We start from the raw sequence: 26,149 nt of genomic DNA, 5'->3' as shown, positions 1-26,149 counted from the left end.
GATGGTGCTGCCGAGCCACTCTTGGTGGTGCACTTTGAAGTCCCCCTTGCCACCCTCAGTGCTTCCTCCAAGTGAGGTTCAACAGGAAGCAGTAACGATTCATAAGCCGAGGGAGGGCGGTACATGGTAATCAGCAGGAGGTTTCCTAGCCCATGTTTGACCTGATGCCATGTGACTTCATGAGGTCCGGAGTCAATGTCGAGGACTCCCAGGGCAACTCCTTCCTGACTGTATACCACTGTGCCGCCACCTCTGCTGGGTCTGTCCTGCTGATGGGACAGGACATACCCAGGGACGGTGATGGTGGTGTCTGGGATATTATCTCTAAGGTATGATTCCGTGAGGATGACTATGTCAGGCTGCTGCTTGACTAGTCTGTGAGACAGCTCTCCCAATTTTGGCACTAGTTCCCAAATGTTAGTAAGAAAGACTTTGCAGGGTCGACAGGGCTGAGATTGTCATTGTCATTTCCAGTGCCGAGGTTGATGCCGGGTGGCCCGTCTGGTTTACTCCTTTTTATTGACTTTTTAGCGGTTTGACACAACTGAGTGGCTTGACCGGCCATTTCAGAGGGCATTGAAAAGTCAATCACATTCCTGTGGATCTGGAGTTACATATAGGCCAGACCAGGTGAGGACAGCAGATTTCCTTTCCTAAAGGACATTAGTGAACCAGATGGACTTTTACAAGAATCGACAATGGATTCATGGTCCAGATTTTTATTGAATTCAAATTCCACCCTCTGCCAAGGTGGGATTTGAACCCGGGTCCCTAGTGCATCACCCTGGGTCTCCGGATTACCGGTCCAGTGACAATACCACTACGCCACCGCCTCCCCGGAAATGGAGTTTTGCTGTCATTATAACTGTAAAATCTAGGCCATTATCTACAACTACCCTATCAACCCTTTGATCTGAAAGACTTCCATTAGGTCACTGCTTAAGCCTTTTCTTTTCTGGAGAAAGGAGCCCCATCCTGATCTGTTTTTCCTGATGGTGCTTTGCATTTTAAAGATCTTGGTAGGCTGCATAGCTATTTCGATGATTTGAGTCTCTGTACCAGCGGGATCACTTTTCTCCCCTATCCCATTTAAACTCTTCTTTATCAAAGAGTATGTGCCTCCTTATTCTTCCTACAAAGGTGCACCTCCTCATACATATCTATATGGAAATTCAGTTGTCACTTACACAGCCATTCTGAAAATTCATGAACGTCTGCTTGTATCTTGTTGCAGTCCTTCTCTGTATTAACTATACTACTCAATTTGGCGTTATCTGCAAATTTGAAATTGTCTGCATCTTCTGATACAAGTCTGAACCAAATTGCTAATTTCATTTGTTTCCACATAAACCCATTATTTATGAGTTCTGCAATGTGTATGCTGTTGTTTAAAATACATCTCCTCCACTAAAATTGGTTGCAATGCCTTTGCTATCCATGCCGCCCCTCTCTCTGGATTGCTGGCCTGTGAGAATTACCCTCCCTTTCATTGTTGCAATGCTCGTGTCAGGCGTAGCTCTCTCAACTCCGAGTTAGAAGGGGTAGATTTTATTCACACTCCGGGACTTGATCACAAAAATCTGAGCTGAGGGTTTGCTGCACTGTTGGAGGTGCTATCTTTCAGATGAGACATTAAACAGAGGGTCCGTGACACAATTAGAAAGAACAGCAGGGGAGTTATCCCCAGTGCTTAAGCCAGTTGTTTTCCTTCAATTCGCATCACAAAAACAGGCTATCCGGTCGTTCTCACATTGCTGCGTGCAAACTGGCAACCGCATTCCCTATTACAACGGTGAGCACGCGCCAAAAGTATCCCAATGGCTGTAAAGCTCTTTATGGACAATATTGGGTCATGCAAGGTGCTATACAAGAGCAAGATTTTTTTCTTAACCCCACAATAGCCTATCCCTGCAGCAGGGTGTGCAGCGTTTGAGCTGTGATCAGTATTTAAGCTGTGATCAGTCAGTGTTTGAGCTGTGAACAGTGTTTGAGCTGTGAACAGTGTTTGGGCTGTGAACAGCGTTTGGGCTGTGATCAGTCAGTGTTTGGGCTGTGATCAGTCAGTGTTTGGGCTGTGAACAGTCAGTGTTTGGGCTGTGAACAGTCAGTGTTTGGGCTGTGAACAGTCAGTGTTTGGGCTGTGAACAGTCAGTGTTTGGGCTGTGAACAGTCAGTGTTTGGGCTGTGAACAGTCAGTGTTTGGGCTGTGAACAGTCAGTGTTTGGGCTGTGAACAGTCAGTGTTTGGGCTGTGAACAGTCAGTGTTTGGGCTGTGAACAGTCAGTGTTTGGGCTGTGAACAGTGTTTGGGCTGTGATCAGTGTTTGGGCTGTGATCAGTGTTTGGGCTGTGATCAGTGTTTGGGCTGTGAACAGTGTTTGGGCTGTGAACAGCGTTTGGGCTGTGAACAGCGTTTGGGCTGTGATCAGCGTTTGGGCTGTGATCAGCGTTTGGGCTGTGAACAGCGTTTGGGCTGTGAACAGCGTTTGACCTGTGGACAGCGTTTGGGCTGTGGACAGCGTTTGGGCTGTGGACAGCGTTTGGGCTGTGGACAGCGTTTGAGCTGTGAACAGCGTTTGGGCTGTGAACAGCGTTTGGGCTGTGAACAGCGTTTGGGCTGTGAACAGCGTTTGGGCTGTGAACAGCGTTTGGGCTGTGAACAGCGTTTGACCTGTGAACAGCGTTTGGGCTGTGATCAGCGTTTGGGCTGTGAACAGCGTTTGGGCTGTGAACAGCGTTTGGGCTGTGAACAGCGTTTGGGCTGTGAACAGCGTTTGGGCTGTGAACAGCGTTTGGGCTGTGAACAGCGTTTGGGCTGTGAACAGCGTTTGGGCTGTGAACAGCGTTTGGGCTGTGAACAGCGTTTGGGCTGTGAACAGCGTTTGGGCTGTGAACAGCGTTTGGGCTGTGAACAGCGTTTGGGCTGTGAACAGCGTTTGGGCTGTGAACAGCGTTTGGGCTGTGATCTGTGTTTCAGCTGTGATCTGTGTTTCAGCTGTGAACAGTGAGCTGAATTTGAACTGTGAACAGTGTTTGAGGTGTATTTGAACTGTGAACAGTGTTTGAACTGTGAACAGCGTTTGAACTATATTTGAGCTGTGAACAGTGTTTGAGCTGGCGAAGAGCAGTGGGAAGCCTATAAAGACCAACAGAGGACAACTAAAAAAGAAATAAGGAGGGAGAAGATTAAATATGAGGGTAAACTAGCCAGTAATATAAAAGAAGATTGCAAGAGTTTTTTGGACATATAAAGGGTAAGAGAGAGGCAAAAGTGGACATTGGGCCGCTGGAAACTGACGCTGGAGAAGTAATAATGGGGAACAAAGAAATGGCGGAGGAACTGAATAGGTACTTTGCGTCAGTCTTCACGGAATAAGACACGAGTAACATCCCCAAAATTCAAGAGAGTCGGGGGGCAGAGGTGAGTATGGTGGCCATTACCAAGGAGAAGGTGCGAGGAAAACTGAAAGGTCTGAAGGTGGATAAATCACCTGGACCAGATGGATTACACCCCAGAGTTCTGAAGGAGATAGCTGAAGAGATAGTGGAGGCGTTAGTGGTGATCTTTCAGGAATCACTGGAGTCAGGGAGGGTCCCAGAGGACTGGAAAATCGCTAATGTAACCCCCCTGTTTAAGAAGGGAGTGAGGCAAAAGACGGGAAATTACAGGCCAATTAGCCTGACCTCGGTCGTTGGTAAGATTTTAGAGTCCATGTTAAGGATGAGATTTCAGAATACTTGGAAGTGCATGATAAAATAGGGCAAAGTCAGCATGGTTTCATCAAGGGGAGGTCATGCCTGACAAATCTGTTAGAATTCTTTGAGGAGGTAACGGGTAGGTTAGACAAAGGAGAGCCAATGGATGTTATCTACTTGGACTTCCAGAAGGCCTTTGACAAGGTGCCACACAGGAGGCTGCTCAGTAAAATAAGAGCCCATGGTGTTAGAGGCAAGGTACTAGCATGGATAGAAGATTGGCTGTCTGGCAGGAGGCAGAGAGTGGGGATAAGGAGGTACTTCTCAGGATGGCGGCCGGTGACTAGTGGAGTTTCGCAAGGGTTAGTGTTGGGACCACAACTTTTCACTTTATACATTAATGATCTAGATGAAGGTACTGAGGGCATTCTGGCTACGTTTGCAGATGATACAAAGATAGGTGGAGGGACAGGTAGTATTGAGGAGGCGGGGAGGCTGCAGAAGGATTTGGACAGGTTAGGAGAATGGGCAAAGAAGTGGCAGATGGAATACAATGTGGGGAAGTGTGAGCTCATGCACTTTAGTAGGAAGAATAGAGACATAGACTATTTTCCAAATGGGGAGAGAATTCAGAAATCTGGAGTGCAAAGGGACTTGGGAGTCCTAGTCCAGGATTCTCTTAAGGTTAACTTGCAGGCTGAGTCAGTAGTTAGGAAGGCAAATGCAATGTTGGCATTTATTTTGAGAGGACTAGAATATAAAAGCAGGGATGTGCTGCCGAGGCTTTATAAGGCTCTGGTCAGACCACATTTAGAATATTGTGAGCAATTTTGGGCCCCGTATCTCAGGAAGGATGTGCTGGCCCTGGAGATGGTCCAGAGGAGGTTGACGAGAACGATCCCAGGAATGAAAGGCTTAACATATGAGGAACGTTTGAGGACTCTGGGTCTATACTCGATGGAGTTTAGAAGGATGAGGGGGGATCTGATTGAAACTTACAGAATACTGAAAGGTCTGGATAGAATGGACGTGGGGAAGCTGTTTCCATTAGCAGGAGAGACTAGTACCCTAGGGCACAGCCTCAGAGTAAAGGGAAGACCTTTTAGACCAGAGATGAGGAGAAACTTCTTTAGCCAGAGAGTGGTAAATCTATGGAATTCATTGCCAAAGACGGCTGTGGAGGCCAGGTCAATGAGTCTTTTTAAGACCAAGATAGATAGGTTCTTGATTGGTAAGGGGATCAAAGGTTACGAGGAGAAGGCGGGAGAATGGGGTTGAGAAACTTAGCCATGATTGAATGGCAGAGCAGACTTGATGGGCTGAATGGCCTAATTTCTGCTCCTATGTCTTATGGTCTTATGGTGAGGTGTGTGTGAGCTGTGAACCGTGTTTTAGCTGTGAATAGTGAGATGTGTTTGAGCTGTGAAGTGTTTGAGCTGTGAACAGTGAGGTGTGTTTGAGCAGTGAACGGTGAGGTGTGTTTGAGCAGTGAACAGTGAGGTGTGTTTGAGCAGTGAACAGTGAGGTGTGTTTGAGCTGTGAACAGTGAGGTGTGTTTGAGCTGTGAACAGTGAGGTGTGTTTGAGCAGTGAACAGTGAGGTGTGTTTGAGCTGTGAACAGTGAGGTGTGTTTGAGCTGTGAACAGTGAGGTGTGTTTGAGCTGTGAAGTGTTTTAGATGTGAACAGTGTTTGAGCTGTGAAAAGTGAGGTGTGTTTTATCTGTGGACACTGAGCTGTGAACAGTGAGGTGTGTTTTAGCTGTGAACAGTGTTTGAGCTGTGAACAGTGGGGTGTGTTTTATCTGTGAACACTGAGCTGTGAACAGTGGGGTGTGTTTGAGCAGTGAACAGTGAGGTGTGTTTGAGCAGTGAACAGTGAGGTGTGTTTGAGCTGTGAACAGTGAGGTGTGTTTGAGCTGTGAACAGTGAGGTGTGTTTGAGCTGTGAACAGTGAGATGTGTTTGAGCAGTGAACAGTGAGGTGTGTTTGAGCAGTGAACAGTGAGGTGTGTTTGAGCTGTGAACAGTGAGGTGTGTTTGAGCTGTGAACAGTGTTTGAGCTGTGAACAGTGAGATGTGTTTGAGCTGTGAACAGTGAGATGTGTTTGAGCTGTGAACAGTGAGATGTGTTTGAGCTGTGAACAGTGAGGTGTGTTTGAGCAGTGAACGGTGAGGTGTGTTTGAGCAGTGAACAGTGAGGTGTGTTTGAGCAGTGAACAGTGAGGTGTGTTTGAGCAGTGAACAGTGAGGTGTGTTTGAGCAGTGAACAGTGAGGTGTGTTTGAGCTGTGAACAGTGAGGTGTGTTTGAGCAGTGAACAGTGAGGTGTGTTTGAGCAGTGAACAGTGAGGTGTGTTTGAGCTGTGAACAGTGAGGTGTGTTTGAGCTGTGAACAGTGAGGTGTGTTTGAGCAGTGAACAGTGAGGTGTGTTTGAGCTGTGAACAGTGAGGTGTGTTTGAGCTGTGAACAGTGAGGTGTGTTTGAGCTGTGAACAGTGAGGTGTGTTTGAGCTGTGAAGTGTTTTAGATGTGAATAGTGTTTGAGCTGTGAAAAGTGAGGTGTGTTTGAGCTGTGAACAGTGGGGTGTGTTTGAGCTGTGAACAGTGGGGTGTGTTTGAGCTGTGAACAGTGAGGTGTGTTTGAGCTGTGAAGTGTTTGAGCTGTGAACAGTGAGATGTGTTTGAGCTGTGAAGTGTTTTAGATGTGAATAGTGTTTGAGCTGTGAAAAGTGAGGTGTGTTTGAGCTGTGAACAGTGGGGTGTGTTTGAGCTGTGAACAGTGGGGTGTGTTTGAGCTGTGAACAGTGAGGTGTGTTTGAGCTGTGAAGTGTTTGAGCTGTGAACAGTGAGATGTGTTTGAGCTGTGAAGTGTTTTAGATGTGAACAGTGTTTGAGCTGTGAAAAGTGAGGTGTGTTTTATCTGTGGACACTGAGCTGTGAACAGTGAGGTGTGTTTTAGCTGTGAACAGTGTTTGAGCTGTGAACAGTGGGGTGTGTTTTATCTGTGAACACTGAGCTGTGAAAAGTGAGGTGTGTTTTATCTGTGGACACTGAGCTGTGAACAGTGAGGTGTGTTTTAGCTGTGAACAGTGTTTGAGCTGCGAACAGTGTTTTAGATGTGAACAGTGTTTGAGCTGTGAACAGTGTTTTAGATGTGAACAGTGTTTGAGCTGTGAACAGTGTTTGAGCTGTGAACAGTGTTTGAGCTGTGAACAGTGTTTGAGCTGTGAACAGTGTTTGAGCTGTGAACAGTGTTTGAGCTGTGAACAGTGAGGTGTGTTTGAGCTGTGAACAGTGAGGTGTGTTTGAGCTGTGAACAGTGTTTGAGCTGTGAACAGTGAGATGTGTTTGAGCTGTGAACAGTGAGGTGTGTTTGAGCTGTGAACAGTGAGGTGTGTTTGAGCTGTGAACAGTGAGGTGTGTTTGAGCAGTGAACAGTGAGGTGTGTTTGAGCAGTGAACAGTGAGGTGTGTTTGAGCAGTGAACAGTGAGGTGTGTTTGAGCAGTGAACAGTGAGGTGTGTTTGAGCTGTGAAGTGTTTTAGATGTGAACAGTGTTTGAGCTGTGAACAGTGAGGTGTGTTTGAGCTGTGAACAGTGAGGTGTGTTTGAGCTGTGAAGTGTTTTAGATGTGAATAGTGTTTGAGCTGTGAAAAGTGAGGTGTGTTTGAGCTGTGAACAGTGGGGTGTGTTTGAGCTGTGAACAGTGGGGTGTGTTTGAGCTGTGAACAGTGGGGTGTGTTTGAGCTGTGAACAGTGGGGTGTGTTTGAGCTGTGAACAGTGGGGTGTGTTTGAGCAGTGAACAGTGAGGTGTGTTTGAGCTGTGAAGTGTTTGAGCTGTGAACAGTGAGATGTGTTTGAGCTGTGAAGTGTTTTAGATGTGAACAGTGTTTGAGCTGTGAAAAGTGAGGTGTGTTTTACCTGTGAACACTGAGCTGTGAACAGTGAGGTGTGTTTTAGCTGTGAACAGTGTTTGAGCTGTGAACAGTGGGGTGTGTTTTATCTGTGAACACTGAGCTGTGAACAGTGAGGTGTGTTTTAGCTGTGAACAGTGTTTGAGCTGTGAACAGTGGGGTGTGTTTTAGCTGTGAACAGTGTTTGAGCTGCGAACAGTGTTTTAGATGTGAACAGTGTTTTAGATGTGAACAGTGTTTTATATGTGAACAGTGTTTGAGCTGTGAACAGTGTTTTAGATGTGAACAGTGTTTGAGCTGTGAACAGTGAGGTGTGTTTGAGCTGTGAACAGTGAGGTGTGTTTGAGCTGTGAACAGTGAGGTGTGTTTGAGCTGTGAACAGTGAGGTGTGTTTGAGCTGTGAACAGTGAGGTGTGTTTGAGCTGTGAACAGTGAGGTGTGTTTGAGCTGTGAACAGTGAGGTGTGTTTGAGCTGTGAACAGTGAGGTGTGTTTGAGCTGTGAACAGTGAGGTGTGTTTGAGCTGTGAACAGTGAGGTGTGTTTGAGCTGTGAACAGTGAGGTGTGTTTGAGCTGTGAACAGTGAGGTGTGTTTGAGCTGTGAACAGTGAGGTGTGTTTGAGCTGTGAACAGTGAGGTGTGTTTGAGCTGTGAACAGTGAGGTGTGTTTGAGCTGTGAACAGTGAGGTGTGTTTGAGCTGTGAACAGTGAGGTGTGTTTGAGCTGTGAACAGTGAGGTGTGTTTGAGCTGTGAACAGTGAGGTGTGTTTGAGCTGTGAACAGTGTTTGAGCTGTGAACAGTGTTTGAGCTGTGAACAGTGTTTGAGCTGTGAACAGTGTTTGAGCTGTGAACAGTGTTTGAGCTGTGAACAGTGTTTGAGCTGTGAACAGTGTTTGAGCTGTGAACAGTGTTTGAGCTGTGAACAGTGTTTGAGCTGTGAACAGTGTTTGAGCTGTGAACAGTGTTTGAGCTGTGAACAGTGTTTGAGCTGTGAACAGTGTTTGAGCTGTGAACAGTGTTTGAGCTGTGAACAGTGTTTGAGCTGTGAACAGTGTTTGAGCTGTGAACAGTGTTTGAGCTGTGAACAGTGTTTGAGCTGTGAACAGTGAGGTGTGTTTGAGCTGTGAACAGTGAGGTGTGTTTGAGCTGTGAACAGTGAGGTGTGTTTGAGCTGTGAACAGTGAGGTGTGTTTGAGCTGTGAACAGTGAGGTGTGTTTGAGCTGTGAACAGTGAGGTGTGTTTGAGCTGTGAACAGTGAGGTGTGTTTGAGCTGTGAACAGTGAGGTGTGTTTGAGCTGTGAACAGTGAGGTGTGTTTGAGCTGTGAACAGTGAGGTGTGTTTGAGCTGTGAACAGTGAGGTGTGTTTGAGCTGTGAACAGTGAGGTGTGTTTGAGCTGTGAACAGTTTTTGAGCTGTGAGGTGTGTTTGAGCTGTGAACAGTTTTTGAGCTGTGAACAGTGAGGTGTGTTTGAGCTGTGAACAGTGAGGTGTGTTTGAGCTGTGAACAGTGAGGTGTGTTTGAGCTGTGAACAGTGTTTGAGCTGCGAACAGTGTTTGAGCGGTGAACAGTGTTTGAGCTGTGAACAGTGTTTGAGCTGTGAACAGTGAGATGTGTTTGAGCTGTGAACAGTGAGGTGTGTTTGAGCAGTGAACAGTGAGGTGTGTTTGAGCAGTGAACAGTGAGGTGTGTTTGAGCAGTGAACAGTGAGGTGTGTTTGAGCAGTGAACAGTGAGGTGTGTTTGAGCTGTGAAGTGTTTTAGATGTGAACAGTGTTTGAGCTGTGAACAGTGAGGTGTGTTTGAGCTGTGAACAGTGAGGTGTGTTTGAGCTGTGAAGTGTTTTAGATGTGAACAGTGTTTGAGCTGTGAACAGTGAGGTGTGTTTGAGCTGTGAACAGTGAGGTGTGTTTGAGCTGTGAACAGTGAGATGTGTTTGAGCTGTGAAGTGTTTTAGATGTGAACAGTGTTTGAGCTGTGAACAGTGAGGTGTGTTTGAGCTGTGAACAGTGAGGTGTGTTTGAGCTGTGAACAGTGAGGTGTGTTTAAGCTGTGAACAGTGAGGTGTGTTTGAGCTGTGAAGTGTTTTAGATGTGAATAGTGTTTGAGCTGTGAAAAGTGAGGTGTGTTTGAGCTGTGAACAGTGGGGTGTGTTTGAGCTGTGAACAGTGGGGTGTGTTTGAGCTGTGAACAGTGGGGTGTGTTTGAGCTGTGAACAGTGGGGTGTGTTTGAGCTGTGAAGTGTTTGAGCTGTGAACAGTGAGATGTGTTTGAACTGTGAAGTGTTTTAGATGTGAACAGTGTTTGAGCTGTGAAAATTGAGGTGTGTTTTATCTGTGAACACTGAGCTGTGAACAGTGAGGTGTGTTTTAGCTGTGAACAGTGTTTGAGCTGTGAACAGTGGGGTGTGTTTTATCTGTGAACACTGAGCTGTGAACAGTGGGGTGTGTTTGAGCTGCGAACAGTGTTTGAGCTGCGAACAGTGTTTGAGCTGTGAACAGTGAGATGTGTTTAAGCTGTGAAGAGTGTTTGAGCTGTGAACAGTGAGGTGTGTTTGAGCTGTGAACAGTGAGGTGTGTTTGAGCTGTGAACAGTGTTTGAGCTGTGAACAGTGTTTAAGCTGTGAACAGTGAGATGTGTTTGAGCTGTGAACAGTGTTTGAGCTGCGAACAGTGAGGTGTGTTTGAGCTGTGAACAGTGTTTGAGCAGTGAACTGTGTTTAAGCTGTGAACAGTGTTTGAGCTGTGAACTGTGTTTAAACTGTGAACAGTGTTTGAGCTGTGAACTGTGTTTAAGCTGTGAACAGTGAGATGTGTTTAAGCTGTGAAGAGTGTTTGAGCTGTGAACAGTGAGGTGTGTTTGAGCTGTGAACAGTGAGGTGTGTTTGAGCTGTGAACAGTGTTTGAGCTGTGAACAGTGTTTAAGCTGTGAACAGTGAGATGTGTTTGAGCTGTGAACAGTGTTTAAGCTGTGAACAGTGATGTGTGTTTGAGCTGTGAACAGTGTTTAAGCTGTGAACAGTGAGATGTGTTTGAGCTGTGAACAGTGTTTAAGCTGTGAACAGTGAGGTGTGTTTGAGCTGTGAACTGTGTTTAAGCTGTGAACAGTGAGATGTGTTTAAGCTGTGAACAGTGAGATGTGTTTAAGCTGTGAATAGTGAGGTGTGTTTGAGCTGTGAACAGTGTTTAAGCTGTGAACAGTGAGGTGTGTTTAAGCTGTGAACAGTGTTTAAACTGTGAACAGTGAGATGTGTTTAAGCTGTGAACAGTGAGGTGTGTTTAAGCTGTGAACAGTGAGATGTGTTTAAGCTGTGAACAGTGTTTAAGCTGTGAACAGTGAGGTGTGTTTAAGCTGTGAACAGTGTTTTAGCTGTGAACAGTGAGATGTGTTTAAGCTGTGAACAGTGTTTTAGCTGTGAACAGTGAGATGTGTTTAAGCTGTGAATAGTGAGGTGTGTTTGAGCTGTGAACAGTGTTTAAGCTGTGAACAGTGAGATGTGTTTAAGCTGTGAACAGTGAGATGTGTTTAAGCTGTGAATAGTGAGGTGTGTTTGAGCTGTGAACAGTGTTTAAGCTGTGAACAGTGAGGTGTGTTTAAGCTGTGAACAGTGTTTAAACTGTGAACAGTGAGACGTGTTTAAGCTGTGAACAGTGAGGTGTGTTTAAGCTGTGAACAGTGAGGTGTGTTTAAGCTGTGAACAGTGTTTTAGCTGTGAACAGTGAGATGTGTTTAAGCTGTGAACAGTGTTTTAGCTGTGAACAGTGAGATGTGTTTAAGCTGTGAACAGTGTTTTAGCTGTGAACAGTGAGATGTGTTTAAGCCGTGAACAGTGTTTAAGCTGTGAACAGTGAGATGTGTTTAAGCTGTGAACAGTGTTTTAGCTGTGAACAGTGAGATGTGTTTAAGCTGTGAAGTGTTTTAGCTGTGAACAGTGAGATGTGTTTAAGCTGTGAACAGTGTTTTAGCTGTGAACAGTGAGATGTGTTTGAGCTGTGAACAGTGTTTAAGCTGTGAACAGTGGGGTGTGTTTAAGCTGTGAACAGTGTTTTAGCTGTGAACAGTGAGATGTGTTTAAGCTGTGAACAGTGTTTTAGCTGTGAACAGTGAGATGTGTTTAAGCTGTGAACAGTGTTTAAGCTGTGAACAGTGAGATGTGTTTAAGCTGTGAACAGTGTTTTAGCTGTGAACAGTGAGGTGTGTTTAAGCTGTGAACAGTGAGATGTGTTTAAGCTGTGAACAGTGTTTAAGCTGTGAACAGTGTTTTAGCTGTGAACAGTGAGGTGTGTTTAAACTGTGAACAGTGAGATGTGTTTAAATTGTGAACAGTGAGGTGTGTTTAAGCTGTGAACAGTGTTTTAGCTGTGAACAGTGAGATGTGTTTAAATTGTGAACAGTGAGGTATGTTTAAGCTGTGAACAGTGTTTAAGCTGTGAATAGTGAGATGTGTTTGAGCTGTGAACAGTGTTTGAGCTGTGAACAGTGAGGTGTGTTTGAGCTGTGAACAGTGAGATGTGTTTAAGCTGTGAACAGTGAGATGTGTTTGAGCTGTGAACAGTGTTTTAGCTGTGAACAGTGAGGTGTGTTTGAGCTGTGAACAGTGAGATGTGTTTGAGCTGTGAACAGTGTTTTAGCTGTGAACAGTGAGGTGTGTTTTAGCTGTGAACAGTGAGGTGTGTTTGAGCTGTGAACAGTGAGATGTGTTTGAGCTGTGAACAGTGTTTAAGCTGTGAACAGTGTTTAAGCTGTGAACAGTGTTTAAGCTGTGAACAGTGTTTAAGCTGTGAACAGTGAGATGTGTTTAAGCTGTGAACAGTGAGATGTGTTTAAGCTGTGAACAGTGAGATGTGTTTGAGCTGTGAACAGTGAGATGTGTTTAAGCTGTGAACAGTGAGATGTGTTTGAGCTGTGAACAGTGAGATGTGTTTGAGCTGTGAACAGTGTTTGAGCTGTGAACAGTGAGATGTGTTTAAGCTGTGAACAGTGAGATGTGTTTAAATTGTGAACAGTGAGGTATGTTTAAGCTGTGAACAGTGTTTTAGCTGTGAACAGTGAGATGTGTTTAAATTGTGAACAGTGTTTAAGCTGTGAACAGTGTTTAAGCTGTGAACAGTGTTTAAGCTGTGAACAGTGTTTAAGCTGTGAACAGTGAGATGTGTTTAAGCTGTGAACAGTGAGATGTGTTTGAGCTGTGAACAGTGAGATGTGTTTGAGCTGTGAACAGTGAGATGTGTTTGAGCTGTGAACAGTGAGATGTGTTTGAGCTGTGAACAGTGAGATGTGTTTAAGCTGTGAACAGTGAGATGTGTTTGAGCTGTGAACAGTGAGATGTGTTTGAGCTGTGAACAGTGTTTGAGCTGTGAACAGTGAGATGTGTTTAAGCTGTGAACAGTGAGATGTGTTTAAATTGTGAACAGTGAGGTATGTTTAAGCTGTGAACAGTGTTTTAGCTGTGAACAGTGAGATGTGTTTAAATTGTGAACAGTGAGATGTGTTTAAGCTGTGAACAGTGTTTAAGCTGTGAACAGTGAGATGTGTTTAAACTGTGAACAGTGTTTAAGCTGTGAACAGTGACATGTGTTTGAGCTGTGAACAGTGTTTAAGCTGTGAACAGTGAGGTGTGTTTGAGCTGTGAACAGTGAGGTGTGTTTAAGCTGTGAACAGTGTTTAAGCTGTGAACAGTGAGGTGTGTTTAAGCTGTGAACAGTGAGGTGTGTTTAAGCTGTGAACAGTGTTTAAGCTGTGAACAGTGAGGTGTGTTTGAGCTGTGAACAGTGAGGTGTGTTTGAGCTGTGAACAGTGAGGTGTGTTTGAGCTGTGAACAGTGAGGTGTGTTTGAGCTGTGAACAGTGAGGTGTGTTTAAGCTGTGAATAGTGAGATGTGTTTAAGCTGTGAACAGTGAGGTGTGTTTAAGCTGTGAACAGTGAGGTGTGTTTAAGCTGTGAACAGTGTTTAAGCTGTGAACAGTGAGGTGTGTTTGAGCTGTGAACAGTGAGGTGTGTTTGAGCTGTGAACAGTGAGGTGTGTTTGAGCTGTGAACAGTGAGGTGTGTTTGAGCTGTGAACAGTGAGATGTGTTTAAGCTGTGAATAGTGAGATGTGTTTAAGCTGTGAACAATGATATGTGTTTAAGTTGTGAACAGTGAGATGTGTTTAAGCTGTGAACAGTGAGATGTGTTTAAGCTGTGAACAGTGTTTAAGCTGTGAACAGTGAGATGTGTTTAAGCTGTGAACAGTGAGATGTCTTTAAGTTGTGAACAGTGAGATGTGTTTGAGCTGTGAATAGTGAGATGTGTTTAAGCTGTGAACAGTGTTTGAGCTGTGAATAGTGAGATGTGTTTAAGCTGTGAACAGTGTTTAAGCTGTGAACAGTGAGATGTGTTTAAGCTGTGAACAGTGAGGTGTGTTTGAGCTGTGAACAGTGAGATGTGTTTAAGCTGTGAACAGTGAGGTGTGTTTGAGCTGTGAACAGTGAGGTGTGTTTGAGCTGTGAACAGTGAGGTGTGTTTGAGCTGTGAACAGTGAGATGTGTTTAAGCTGTAACAGTGAGGTGTGTTTGAGCTGTGAACAGTGTTTAAGCTGTGAACAGTGAGGTGTGTTTAAGTTGTGAACAGTGTTTAAGCTGTGAACAGTGAGGTGTGTTTAAGCTGTGAACAGTGAGATGTGTTTGAGCTGTGAACAGTGTTTAAGCTGTGAACAGTGAGATGTGTTTGAGCTGTGAACAGTGAGATGTGTTTAAGCTGTGAACAGTGTTTAAGCTGTGAACAGTGAGGTGTGTTTAAGCTGTGAACAGTGAGATGTGTTTGAGCTGTGAACAGTGTTTAAGCTGTGAACAGTGAGGTGTGTTTAAGCTGTGAACAGTGAGATGTGTTTGAGCTGTGAACAGTGTTTAAGCTGTGAACAGTGAGATGTGTTTGAGCTGTGAACAGTGAGATGTGTTTAAGTTGTGAACAGTGAGATGTGTTTAAGTTGTGAACAGTGAGATGTGTTTAAGTTGTGAACAGTGAGGTGTGTTTAAGCTGTGAACAGTGAGATGTGTTTAAGCTGTGAACAGTGTTTAAGCTGTGAACAGTGAGGTGTGTTTAAGCTGTGAACAGCGTTTGAGCTGTGAACAGTGAGGTGTGTTTGAGCTGTGAACAGTGAGGTGTGTTTAAGCTCCCCATTGCTGACTGACTCTCTGCCTCCCTCCTGTGCTTTGCTGTCCCACATGCGCAGTTTTGCTGTGTCTGTCTCCGGGAACAGGATGTTTGCAGCGCTGGGTAAGTCGCACCGAGCGAGTCGGTGCTGCCTCTCTCTGCACCGCCTTTGCCCCGCCGCCCCTGCTTCCTCCCGCGGGCTGTACCCTGTCTCCTACCTCAGGCGGAACTGGCCCTTGGCTGGCCCGCTGCTGCTGCTTTTCTCTTCCGTCTTCCTGGAGCTGGCTCTCTTCAGGGCCGACATCGCGCATTGGTGAAAGTCCGGATTGGGGCTGAGTGCTCGCACTGCCCACACTGCCAGCAGGCACAAGCAATCGAGCTGCTCTCAGGGGAACTCAGGCAAGACCAGCAACCAAACCTCAGCTTCATTTGCATGGAAATGAATGCAGCACTCCCCCTGCCCAGCTGCTGCTCTGGAGTCAGCCTGAGTGAGCACTCACTGTTTAATCTTGCCAATCCACAATGCAAGGATCAGTTTATTGGTGCCCTGCTAAACTAGGGCACAACCGCTGATGCTGGCACTGCACCGTGGCCTCTGTGGGCAGAGAGTGGTGGTTTTCAACTGCTGCCATCCCTGTTTACACTGGGGGGCGAAAAGGTGACCTGCCAACTGAGTGACTCGTGGACTTTCCAGAGGCCTGGAAATGTTTGGCTGATGCTCCTGGCTGCACATTAGCTGCAGGATGCAAAGGCAATTCCGGCTTCATCTCCAGCTTTGGTTGTGCTGTCATCACAGACTAACATCCATATTCTGCCACCGTTAATTCAGAATCCAAACATGACCTGCTGATATGGTAGTCGCGAGAATGAAAAAAAACTGCAGGTGCGGATGGCAGAGTGCGTCCCAGCAGCCTCCAACCACTGGCTTCTGGCATTCAGACACCTTACCCGTCTACCTTACCCGTCCACCTTAAAGGGATGGCTGCAGGTCAATTTAAAAATGTACGTTAAACCTTTGCTCGTAGATCTTTGTGGGGCTGACATAAGCCAAGTTCCTGACTGCACAAAATCTTTGCCACCCGCTGCCACCTTGTCCTACCCCCTTCTTAATAGACGTCATCTGCCTCTGCCCTGCAGACCAGCTGCTCAATTTCCTGGCATCCTGTGGGTGAGCTGGCAATTACAGGCACAAATAACGCTGACATCGCTCCCTTCGGTAATGAGGCACTATCAGCAAATTGGTTGGTGCTTCATTTTAAAAAAAAATTCATGTACGGGATGTGGGCTTCACTGGCATGGCCGGTATTTATTGCCCATCCCTAGTTGCCCTTGAGATGGTGGTGATGAGCTGCCTTCTTGAACCACTGCAGTCCCTGTGGTGTAGGTACACCCACAGTGCTGTTAGGGAGGGAGTTCCAGGATTTTGACACAGTGACAGTGAAGGAACAGCGATATATTTCCAAGTCAAGATGGTGAGTGATTTGGAGGGGAACTTCCAGGTGGTGGTGTTCCCATGCGTCTGCTGCCCTTGTCCTTCTAGATGGTAGCAGTCATGGGTTTGGAAGGTGCTGTTTAAGGAGCCTTGGTGAGTTCCTGCAGCGCACCTTGTAGATGGTACACACTGCTATCACTGTGCGTCAGTGGTGGAGAGAGTGAATGTTTGTGGATGGGGTGCCAATTAAGTGAGCTGCTTTGTTCTGGATGGTGTTGAACTTCTTGAGTGCAGTTGGAGCTGCACTCATCCAGGCAAGTGGTGAGTATTACATCATACTCTTTACTTGTGCCTTGTAGATGGTGGACAGGCTCTGAGGAATCAGGAGGTGAGTTACTCATCGCAGGATTCCTAGCCTCTAACTTGCTCTTGTAGCCACAGTATTTATATGGCTAATCCAGTTCAGTTTCTGGTCAATGGTAACCTCCAGGATGTTGGTGGTGGGGGATTCAGTGATGATAATGCCATTGAATGTCAAGGGATGATAGTTAGATTCTCTCTATTTGGAGATGGTCATTACCTCGCACTTCTGTGGCGTGAATGTTACTTGCCAATTGTCAGCCCAGCCTGGACATTGTCCACATCTTCCTGCGTTTGGACATGGACTGCTTCAGTATCTGAGGAGTCGTGAATGGTGCTGAACATTGTGCAATCATCAGCAAACATCCCCACTTCTGACGTTATGATGGAAAGAAGGTCATTGATGAAGCAGCTGAAGATGGTTGGCCTAGGACACTACCCTGAGGAACTCCTGCAGTGATGTCCTGGAACTGAGATGACTGACCAACAACAACAACAACCATCTTCCTTTGTGCGAGACATGCTCCAGCTAACGGAGAATTTTCCCCAATTCCCATTGACTCCACTTTTGCTAGCGTTACTCGAAGCCACACTTGGTCAAATGCTGCCTTGATGTCAAGGGCAGTCATTTTCACTCACCTCTTGAGTTCAGCTCTTTTGTCCATGTTTGAACCAAGGCTGTAATGAGGTCAGGAGCTGAGTGCTTCTGGTGGAACCCAAACTGGTGAGCTGGTTATTGCTAAGCAAGTGCCACTTGGCAGCACTATTGATGACCCCTTCCATTACTGTACTGATGATCGGGAGGAGGCTTATGGGGCAGTAATTGGCTGGGTTGGATTTGTCCTTTTTGTGTACAGGCCATATCTGGGCAATTTTCCACGTTCCTGGGTAGATGCCAGTGCTTTAGTTGTACTGGAACAGTTTGGCTAGGGGTGCAGCAAGTTCTGGAGAACAAGTCTTCAGGAGTTACCAATATTGCCAGGGCCCATAGCCTTTGCAGTATCCAATGCCTTCAGCCATTTCTTGATATCAGGTGGAGTGAATGGAATTGGCTGAAGGCTGGCATCTGTGATGCTGGAGACCTCCAGAGGAGGCCAAGATGGATCACCCACTCGGCACTTCTGGCTGAAAATTGCAAATGCTTCAGCCTTATCTTTTGCACTGATGTGCTGGGCTCCCCCGTCATTGAGGATGGGGATATTTGTGAAGCCCCCTCCTTCAGTGAGTTGTTTAATTGCCCACCACCATTCACGACTGAATGTGGCAGGACTGCAGAACTTAGATCTGATATGTTGGTTGTGGGATTGCTTAGCTCTGCCTATCACTTGCTGCTTATGGTGTTTGGCACCCAAGTAGTCCTGTGTTGGAGCTTCAGCAGGTTGACACTTCATTTTTCTGTATGCCATGTGCTGCTCCTGGCATGCCCTCCTGCACTCTCCATTGAACCAGGGTTGATCCCCTGGCTTGATGGTAATGGTAGATATGGTGGGCCATGAGGTTACAGATTGTGTTCGAGTACAATTTTGCTACTGCTGCTACTCCCACAGCGCCTCATGGATGCCCAGTCTTGAGTTGCTAGATCTGTTCAAAATCTAACCCATTTAGCACGGTGATAGTGCCACATAACACGATGGAGTGTATCCTCAATGTGAAGGCGGGACTTCGTCTGCACAAGGACTTTGCGGTAGTCATTCCTACCGATACTGTCATGGACCGACCTGCGGCAGGCAGGTTGGTGAGCATGTTTTTCCCTCTGGTTGTTTCTCTCAGCACCTGCCACAGACCTAGCCGAGCAGCTATGTCCTTTAGGACTCAGCCAGCTCGGTCTGCACTGGTGTTGCAAAGTCAATCTTGATGTTGGACATAGAGGTCCCTACCCAGAGTACGTTCTGTGCCCCTGCCACCTTCAGTGCTTCCTCTAAGTGGTGTTCAACATAAAGAAGTATTGATTCATGAGCTATGGGGAGGGGGGCGGGGTGCAGTAAATGGTAATCAGTAGGAGATTTCCTTGCCCATGTTTGACCTGATGGGACTTCATGGGATCCAGAGCCAATGTTGAAAACTCCCAGGGCAACTCCCTCCCAACTGTATGCCACTGTGCCACCACCTCCGCTGTGTCTGTCCTGCTGGTGGGACAGGACATACCAGGGATGATGATGGTGGTGTCTGGGACATTGTCTGTAAGGTATGATTTCATGTAAGGCTGCTGGTTGACTAGTCTGTGAGACACCTCTCCCAATTTTGGCACAAGGAGGACTTTGCAGGGTTGACAGGGCTGACTTTGCCATTGTTGTTTCCAGTGCCTAAGTCAATGCCAAGTGGACCGTCTGGTTTCATTCCTTACTGACTTTTTTGATACAACTGAGTGCCTGAGAGTCACATGTCGGTCAAACCAGGTAAGGATGACAGATTTCCTTCCCTAAAGCACATTGGTGAACCAGATGGGTTTTTACAACAATCAACAATGGTTTTGTGGCCATCATTAGACTTTTAATTCCAGATTTTAATGGAATTAAAATTCCACCATCTGCTGTGGTAGGATTCAAACCTGGGATCTCCAGAGCATTACCCTAGGTCTCTGGATTACTAGTCCAGTGACAACACCACTTCGCCACCGCCTCCCACACATGTTACCAGCTTGAAGTGGGGGCCGGGAGCATCCTGCATATTTCGCACCCATTTTTGGCATCAATTGAAAATAAGCCCCCAGATTTTTAGGATGAAGAACTTTTGTCAAGACTTATTGTATGCTGCATCTGATCAACATCACATAACACAGAGGTATCTTATTTCTGAGTGCAACAATTGGTTGAGGGTGAATCTATTACAATAACTGAAAAAGCATGTGGTTATACATTATTGTATAGATGCTTATTTCTTGAAAGTCACAACACTCAGCAAAGCTGTTAAGGGGTTTTGCTACATTCCTATTATTGGGGCCCAAAGCAAATTTAGGTATTTTATAATTTGGGTGGATGTCACAAGTGAGTATATTCAAATAATCTAATTCTACTGGGCCAATGTTTTCTTTCCCGCCCCCCCCCCAGATTTCACAGGGCCCTGGACTTCGTGTGTTTGAAGAATGGCTGATGATCATGGGGACAAACCAATGGAGACTGATACTAATACACTTAAACCTCCACAGATAGGTTTGAAATTAGTACATCTGGATTTGAAAGGAGCCCCACCCAAGATCTCCTATCTAACACAGGTAACTTATCAGTCACAATAGTGGAATTTTTATATTTCTTCTCAGTGATTATGCTTTACAACAAAAGAAAGGTCACTATAATCTACTAAGCTGGCTTCAGTAATGAAATATTGACTTTGAATTTTCAGACCTCTATTTTTTTTAAAAACAATTACATTGAAAGCTTAACTATGATTAACGATGCTTGCACTACAAAGGATGTTATGTCATTGGTTTAGTTGTGATTAAAATATATTATCCAGCTTTGGGCATGTTTAAGAGGATGTCATGGCCATAGAGGGGATGCCGAATAGACGATTACCTAGGATGAGAAGTTTTAGTTATGAAGATAGACTTGAGGATGTGGGGTTCTATTAATTTGGGCAAGGCTCACTAGGAGAATATTTGAAAGAAGTATTTAAATTTATTAAGCTTTGTTGTAGTAAATCAGGGGAAACTACTTCGACTGGCTGGTGACCCCAGGGCATAAGTGTAAGATCATGAAAAGAATGATGGGAGGAGTTGTTTTGTGCAGAATGATGTTTGGAACTGAAAAGCTCTTGGAAAGTGATAGGAATAGAATTCATGATAGCTTTCAATATAAAATTTGAGAAATGTTTTAAAAACCCAAAAGAGTGCAAGGAAATAGGACTAAATGAATAGCTCTTTATAGAGTTGACATAGACATACTGGACTTGTCAGCACCCTTCAATCTTGTAGAATTGTATGATTCTAGTGATTAACTTGGCCAACTTGAAAATTGTAAAAGTACATTGTAATCGCTTTTCTTTGTCGTTTGCATATGTTGACTTGCAGCCATGTAATGTGTAAAAGAAAAAAAGACTTGCATTTATATAGCACCTTTCACAACCACATGACACCCCAAAGTACTTTACAGCCAATGAAGAACATTTGAAGTACAGTCACTGCTGTAATTTAGGAATAAACAACGATAAAGGAAAAAATTATATGTTAAGCAACAGTAAATATGTAAGACTGTAAACAAATGAGCTCCACCAAGTTCCTTTGTATTACTTGAGCAGAATCCTTGTGCTAATATGACTCGTTATTCTGAAGCCATTAGTGAGTTGTAATTATCTTACAAAATGTATATTTTTAATTTACATATCTTGATACATCCTGATTAATATTATCATTGAAGATGAGAGTTATGTCTATTTATGTATGTCTTGTACTTAAGAACTGTGAAATTCCAATCATTGCAATTTAAGTCTCACCACAATGGATAAAATAGAGACTAAATTAATTTATATACACATCTGGTTCTAAAATAATACAGCAATAATCTGTGAACCTTATAGGTTTCAACTTCTGATTTAAAATAACGCATATATTTTAGATTGATTTTCTGGAATTTTACTCATTTGACTAAATCTGTGATTCTGTGTGATTTTGTGACCCAATCTCCTCTTCTGCCAATATGAAAGATCACCTTCCATTACTGAAAAGTTTTGTTCAATAAAACGATAGCTTGATGTGGTCTACCTTTCAAGGAGCCAGCACAAGCACAATGGGTCAAATGGCCTCTTTCTGTGCATCGATTCACTCTATGACCTTTTGAAATTTGAATTGAAACAGCTCCATTGCAGATTCTATTTTTGTAGATCTTTCCTCTGTTTTCACACCTTGGTGCAAATGGCGTTCTACTGGAGTATGAAGATATGTTTCCATATGAGGGAAAGCTGCAAGTGTTAAGGTCTCCAAATGCTTACAGGTAAAGTGTTATATATGGATTAATAATGATTACTATAAGTTACTTTGATTTTCTTTCTTAACCGTGAGGTGCTTTTGTAAAACATCATTATTTTACCACTAAAAAAGGAATGGAGAATATTGAAAATAATGCCATTGTTTATTCTTTTAAAAAATCTGGAATTGTCAGCAAATTTTTGTCAAAAAAATCATATTAATCCCAGTTGTTTTAATGCAGCAGTTCTATTTCATTATCCTAAAGCTAGACAATAATCTATTTAGTAATACCATTCCAGTTTATGATTGTTTGTATTTACAATCAATAATGTATTACAAGAGCAACTTTCTCAACTCTTCAAGTGGTCATATTGCTATGGAATTGGAATTAGTTCCTGCCTTGCAGTGGCTGGATTGCTGCTTGTTATCCTGCTGCATGAATAATCTTCTCATTCATGTAAAATTTGCTTCCAGTTTGTCACTCTTGGGCCATTAATCTTCACGGATGGTGAGCACCATTTACAGAATTAACAGTGAGGTACTTGGAATCCTATTTGATAAATATTTGTTTTACTTAATTGTACACTGTGATCTGTATGTCCTAATTGTGAAATCAGCAGTAAAGATAGTTCTAAAAATCTGGACAAACACAAGAATGTTTCCGCTTTGACAATCACAACAGTTTATACCATAGGAGAAAAGGTGTTGATTGGTTGACAAGTCAACTCTGATTGGTTGAGGTGTTGCCACGGCGAAAGCAACAGGGAACTATAGGCTCCCCAAGCTCCCAGGTAATTCAAAAAAGGAGCAAGGCTTGAACATATTCCTTTTGCTTGGAGAGACCTGGCCCCTCTGTATGAATGTATGTTGCTTCTAGCAAGTGTAAATGATCCACGTTATGAGCTTGATTGGTTGTCATTTTGAACTGATGGCAGCATTCTGTTTGTGGAAAATACCACTTGTGTAGCCACTGCATTGTAGCAGCGTGAAACGGCTAGCTTAAAAGACATTCTGCCTACTACACAATTAAGCAACATCATGTATGCATTTCAATGCCAATGCAATACCAGCTAAGTGGGCCGTATGTCCCAGTGATTGGCTGATCGAACCAAGCAGGATGTTCCTCTGGTTGTTCGTAATAGGCAGAGTACAGACTGTACTCAACCAGCCCTACTTGCAAAACCCTTACAAAATGTCTACTGTTAGATGTGATTCTGCGATTGGGGAGCACTTGCTGAACAATCCAGAGTGTGTTATTAGCTACACTAATAAGCAATTAAAGATAAATACCTAACGATAGTATTTACAAATGTTTACTGTAAATGTAATATGTGTTAAAATGGTCAAAACATTTCATGATGTAATGTCATTTTTAACGTGTAAAATTAATGTAACTTTTAGCATATAGAAGAGAAAACATTGTTCCGGACTTTCACAGAGTTGGGAAAACTCCGTGGACCTTCAAAAATGGCAAGTGGGATCCAGATGCGGAAGTGAGTGTGGGTGGGGGGCATAAGTTGGCATGGAGGGTAAAAGGGGCCATGAGGGGTGGGTGAAGGGGCATGATTAGCATGGAGAGTATAAGGGACCATGGCAAGGTTGGTCTGGGGGTCATGAGTTGCCATAGAGGACATAAGGGGCCATGGAGGGTGGGCGGTGTGTGAGAGGTGAAGCCTAGAATCTTATAACGCAACTGGGACAAAGTGCTAGAGAACTGAGGCGAGCCTTCTAACCAGCCTCCCTCGGCACTTGGCCAACCCCTGTGGCTGCCAGTACTCTGTTTCTGGGATAAGGGTACATTATCCCGGAAACAGCCTGACTTAAGGTACCTTTTCTCTGAGGCAGGTCTGGTGAAATTTACCAACTCGAACTACAAACCTTGGTAACGAAAATCCGGCCCATGGTCTCTGTTTCACAGATCTAATCGATTCCTCAGTTGTCAATCCCTTTATTCTTTGCCATTGGTTATTTCACATTTGTTTTTCCAGCCAGAATGCTGAACAATGTTGGCCATATATTCCTCCACTGTTAATGCTACACCATGAATGGTTAGCAGAAGATTCTAAATTCAGAGATCAGATCAGTGCCTTGTATGTGCCAGCCTAGAAAACCAACAAAAGCTGACCAAGTCAAGTTTTAAAGAAAAACTGTCAGCCCACTCAAAAAAAAAAATGACATGTCAAACATGGCTTATATTGATAAGCCTAAACTATGTTTAAATCCCTCCTAGCCTCATTCCTCCATATCTCTGTAACCACCTCTGGCTCTAAGACATCTTGAAAACTTTGTATTCCACCTATACTGGCCTTTTGAGCAGTCCCGCCCAATTTAACCACTATCGACGATCATGCCTTCAGATTTTTAGGCTCTGAGGTCTGCCATTCCATCCCTAAAATCCTCCCCCTCTCCACCTTCCTCCTCATTTAAGACCATCCTTGAAACCCACCTTATGATTTTCTGTTCCAGGCTGGTCCACTCTTTCCAATGACTGCGGCTATCCTCTCGCCTATTCCTCTCTGCTTAGAATATTCCTACTGTAGCTAGTTTTTCCATAGGACTTTGCTTTACCATAAACTTAATTTTTCAGGCATTTTCCTATTGTTGTCTCTTTTCCCTCACTGGCTGAGTGCAGGAGTATGCACCATGGCAGGAATGCATTATCAGCTAAATGAAACTGCAGTAACTGATGGGACAGCTCTCCAATTTGCTTGTTTATGATCTACAAACATGTAGGAGGCACACAGTTAACATGTACAAATTAGTCAAGCAAGGTGAGTTGTACTAGAGGCGGTTGTGAGAGGGAAGAGAAACGTCCATCTATGCCAATAAGATGGAGTTTGACAGTTTTTGAAAGAAATACAAGTCATGGGGTTTGAATGAGTACCATATTTGCATTTGTTCCCCTCCAAGTCACTCACCATCCTGACTTGAAAATATATCACCATTCCTTCACTGTCGCTGGGTCAAAATCCTGGAACTCTCTCCTTAACAGCACTGTGGGTGTACCTACACCACATGGACTGCGGCGGTTCAAGAAGGCAGCTCACCACCACCTTCTCAAGAGCAACTAGGGATGGACAATAAATGCTGGCCCAGCCAGCAAAGCCCACATCCCATGAATAAAAAAAAAAGAAAATTATGTGCCCTGTTCTCCAGTTTGGCAAAAAGAAGTCTGTTTCTTTCAATAGAAGGAGACTTTCCATAATAGGAAATAAACCATTAATGGGGGATTAGTTATACCTGGGTTCAGTGAGACAGAAGGCAGCAAAATTAATTGTTCCCTCTGGTGGAGGGAACAAGCCATAATGAGATTGGGATAAATACCAGGGCTCGAGAATTTTTCTGTGAAATAAAAACAAAAAAATGCTGGAAAAATCAGTGAGTCTGTAAACATCTATAGAGAGAGAAACAGTTAATGTTTTGAGCCCGTATGTCTCTGAAGAAGTCATATGGACTTGGAACGTTAACTCCGTTTCTCTCTCCACAGGTGCTGCCAGACCTGCTGAGTTTTTACAGCATTTTCTGTTTTTATTTCAGTAGTTTTAGCATTGACAGCATTTTGCTTTTAATTTTACTGTGAACTTCTATCAGAAAGAACTGGTGAATATTGTCATTAGTCCATTGCACCATTGGACTCTGTTGTGTGATGCTGAAAATATCCCGTATTGCAGTTGCCACTTTCACTCTTAAAAAGATGAAAGTTTGTCAGAACTGGATCTCTTAACCAGCTTTAATAAGGGACAGTCATCGATGGATAATTCAAAAGCCAAAGAGACAGCAATTGGCAATCTGAGCTCCATGATGGCCTGTATACAATACAACATCAGTAGTGGGAAAATGCCACTAGGTATTTTATAGAATGCTAAAGTAAAGAGCAAATTACATGAGTAGACGTTATGAGCATACTTGAGGTGGCAACTCAGTTCATTCACAAGGACAATATAGTGAATATAATCAGCTTGGATTTTTAGAAAGCTTTTCACTATGTTCTGAAAATTAGATTATAAATTAAGCTAAGATTAATGGGGTTAACGGCACATTAGCTTATTGAATTGCAGACTGACTAGGCAACAGAAAGCAGGAGGTAGTGATAACAGAAAAAATGTCTTTTGGAATTCAGCAGAGATTTGTTCAGGACACCTTGCTATTCACATTGTTTACTGTAAATATATTGCAACTGACACTAAACTTTGTGGCCAGATGCTGAGTAGGAGAATCAGACTACTCAAGGACTGAACAGATGAGCTGAGGAATGAATGATGCATTTTAATGTAGATAAGTAAATGTCAGGTAATGTGTATTAAGTCATTACCGAAAGTTTCCAAACAGTGTGAGTTATCAACATTGTGAGGAAATCTATATTTTTTAAGTGTAATTTGTGTGTTTTTGAGGCAACCTTACCTCAAAACAGAAGCTGAACTGAAAAAGAAACTAAAAGAGAGCCAGAAAAGGTAAACACAGAAATGAAACTGAAATTACCTGCCTCTAAGGGAATCTGGAGCAAGCTGAGGTTGGGAAATTGAAACTAAAACCTTGATGAAAGATATAAAAGGACACAGATCACTCCAAGCTGTGCAGTAGCAGTTGTTCAGTCCACTGGAACAGAACAGACAAGCTGAAGAAGACTCAAGAAAAGGCTAGATCCAGAAGCTGAGAATAAGCAAAGAGAAAAAGTTGCTGCTGTTGTTTCTGTTACTTGAAGATAACAGTGGTGGATT

The 26,149-nt window shown here is 44.1% G+C and overlaps 2 protein-coding genes across 7 annotated transcripts in view; one reads left to right on the top strand and one right to left on the bottom strand.

Moving 5' to 3' along the window:
* ogfod3 (2-oxoglutarate and iron dependent oxygenase domain containing 3) overlaps positions 1-15,578 on the bottom strand; it is a 204,273-nt gene extending 188,695 nt beyond the window's left edge. Inside the window, exon 1 of the mRNA XM_078570892.1 lies at positions 15,403-15,578. Coding sequence (XP_078427018.1) covers positions 15,403-15,530 — 128 coding nt within the window. The 5' untranslated portion in view covers positions 15,531-15,578. The remainder of the gene's footprint in view (positions 1-15,402) is intronic.
* The window catches only part of LOC144699725 (hexosaminidase D-like), a 45,215-nt gene that overhangs the window by 1,342 nt on the left and 17,724 nt on the right, over positions 1-26,149 (top strand). Inside the window, exons 1-3 of one of the 6 annotated variants that reach the window (XM_078570882.1) lie at positions 14,802-14,862; positions 19,579-19,742; positions 21,347-21,456. In XM_078570882.1, the coding sequence (XP_078427008.1) occupies positions 19,614-19,742; positions 21,347-21,456 (239 nt within the window). In that variant the 5' untranslated portion in view covers positions 14,802-14,862; positions 19,579-19,613. Of the gene's footprint in view, positions 1-14,801; positions 14,863-19,578; positions 19,743-21,331; positions 21,457-21,905; positions 21,970-22,911; positions 26,143-26,149 lie in introns of those variants that run through there. The other 5 variants (XM_078570883.1, XM_078570884.1, XM_078570885.1 and 2 more) reach the window with 5 other exon arrangements.

This window comes from Cetorhinus maximus, chromosome 24, assembly GCF_964194155.1.
Source record: "Cetorhinus maximus chromosome 24, sCetMax3.hap1.1, whole genome shotgun sequence".
NCBI lineage: Eukaryota > Metazoa > Chordata > Chondrichthyes > Lamniformes > Cetorhinidae > Cetorhinus > Cetorhinus maximus.
Note: the sequence above shows the minus strand (reverse complement) of the source record. Positions and strands in the feature narration are given on the sequence as shown.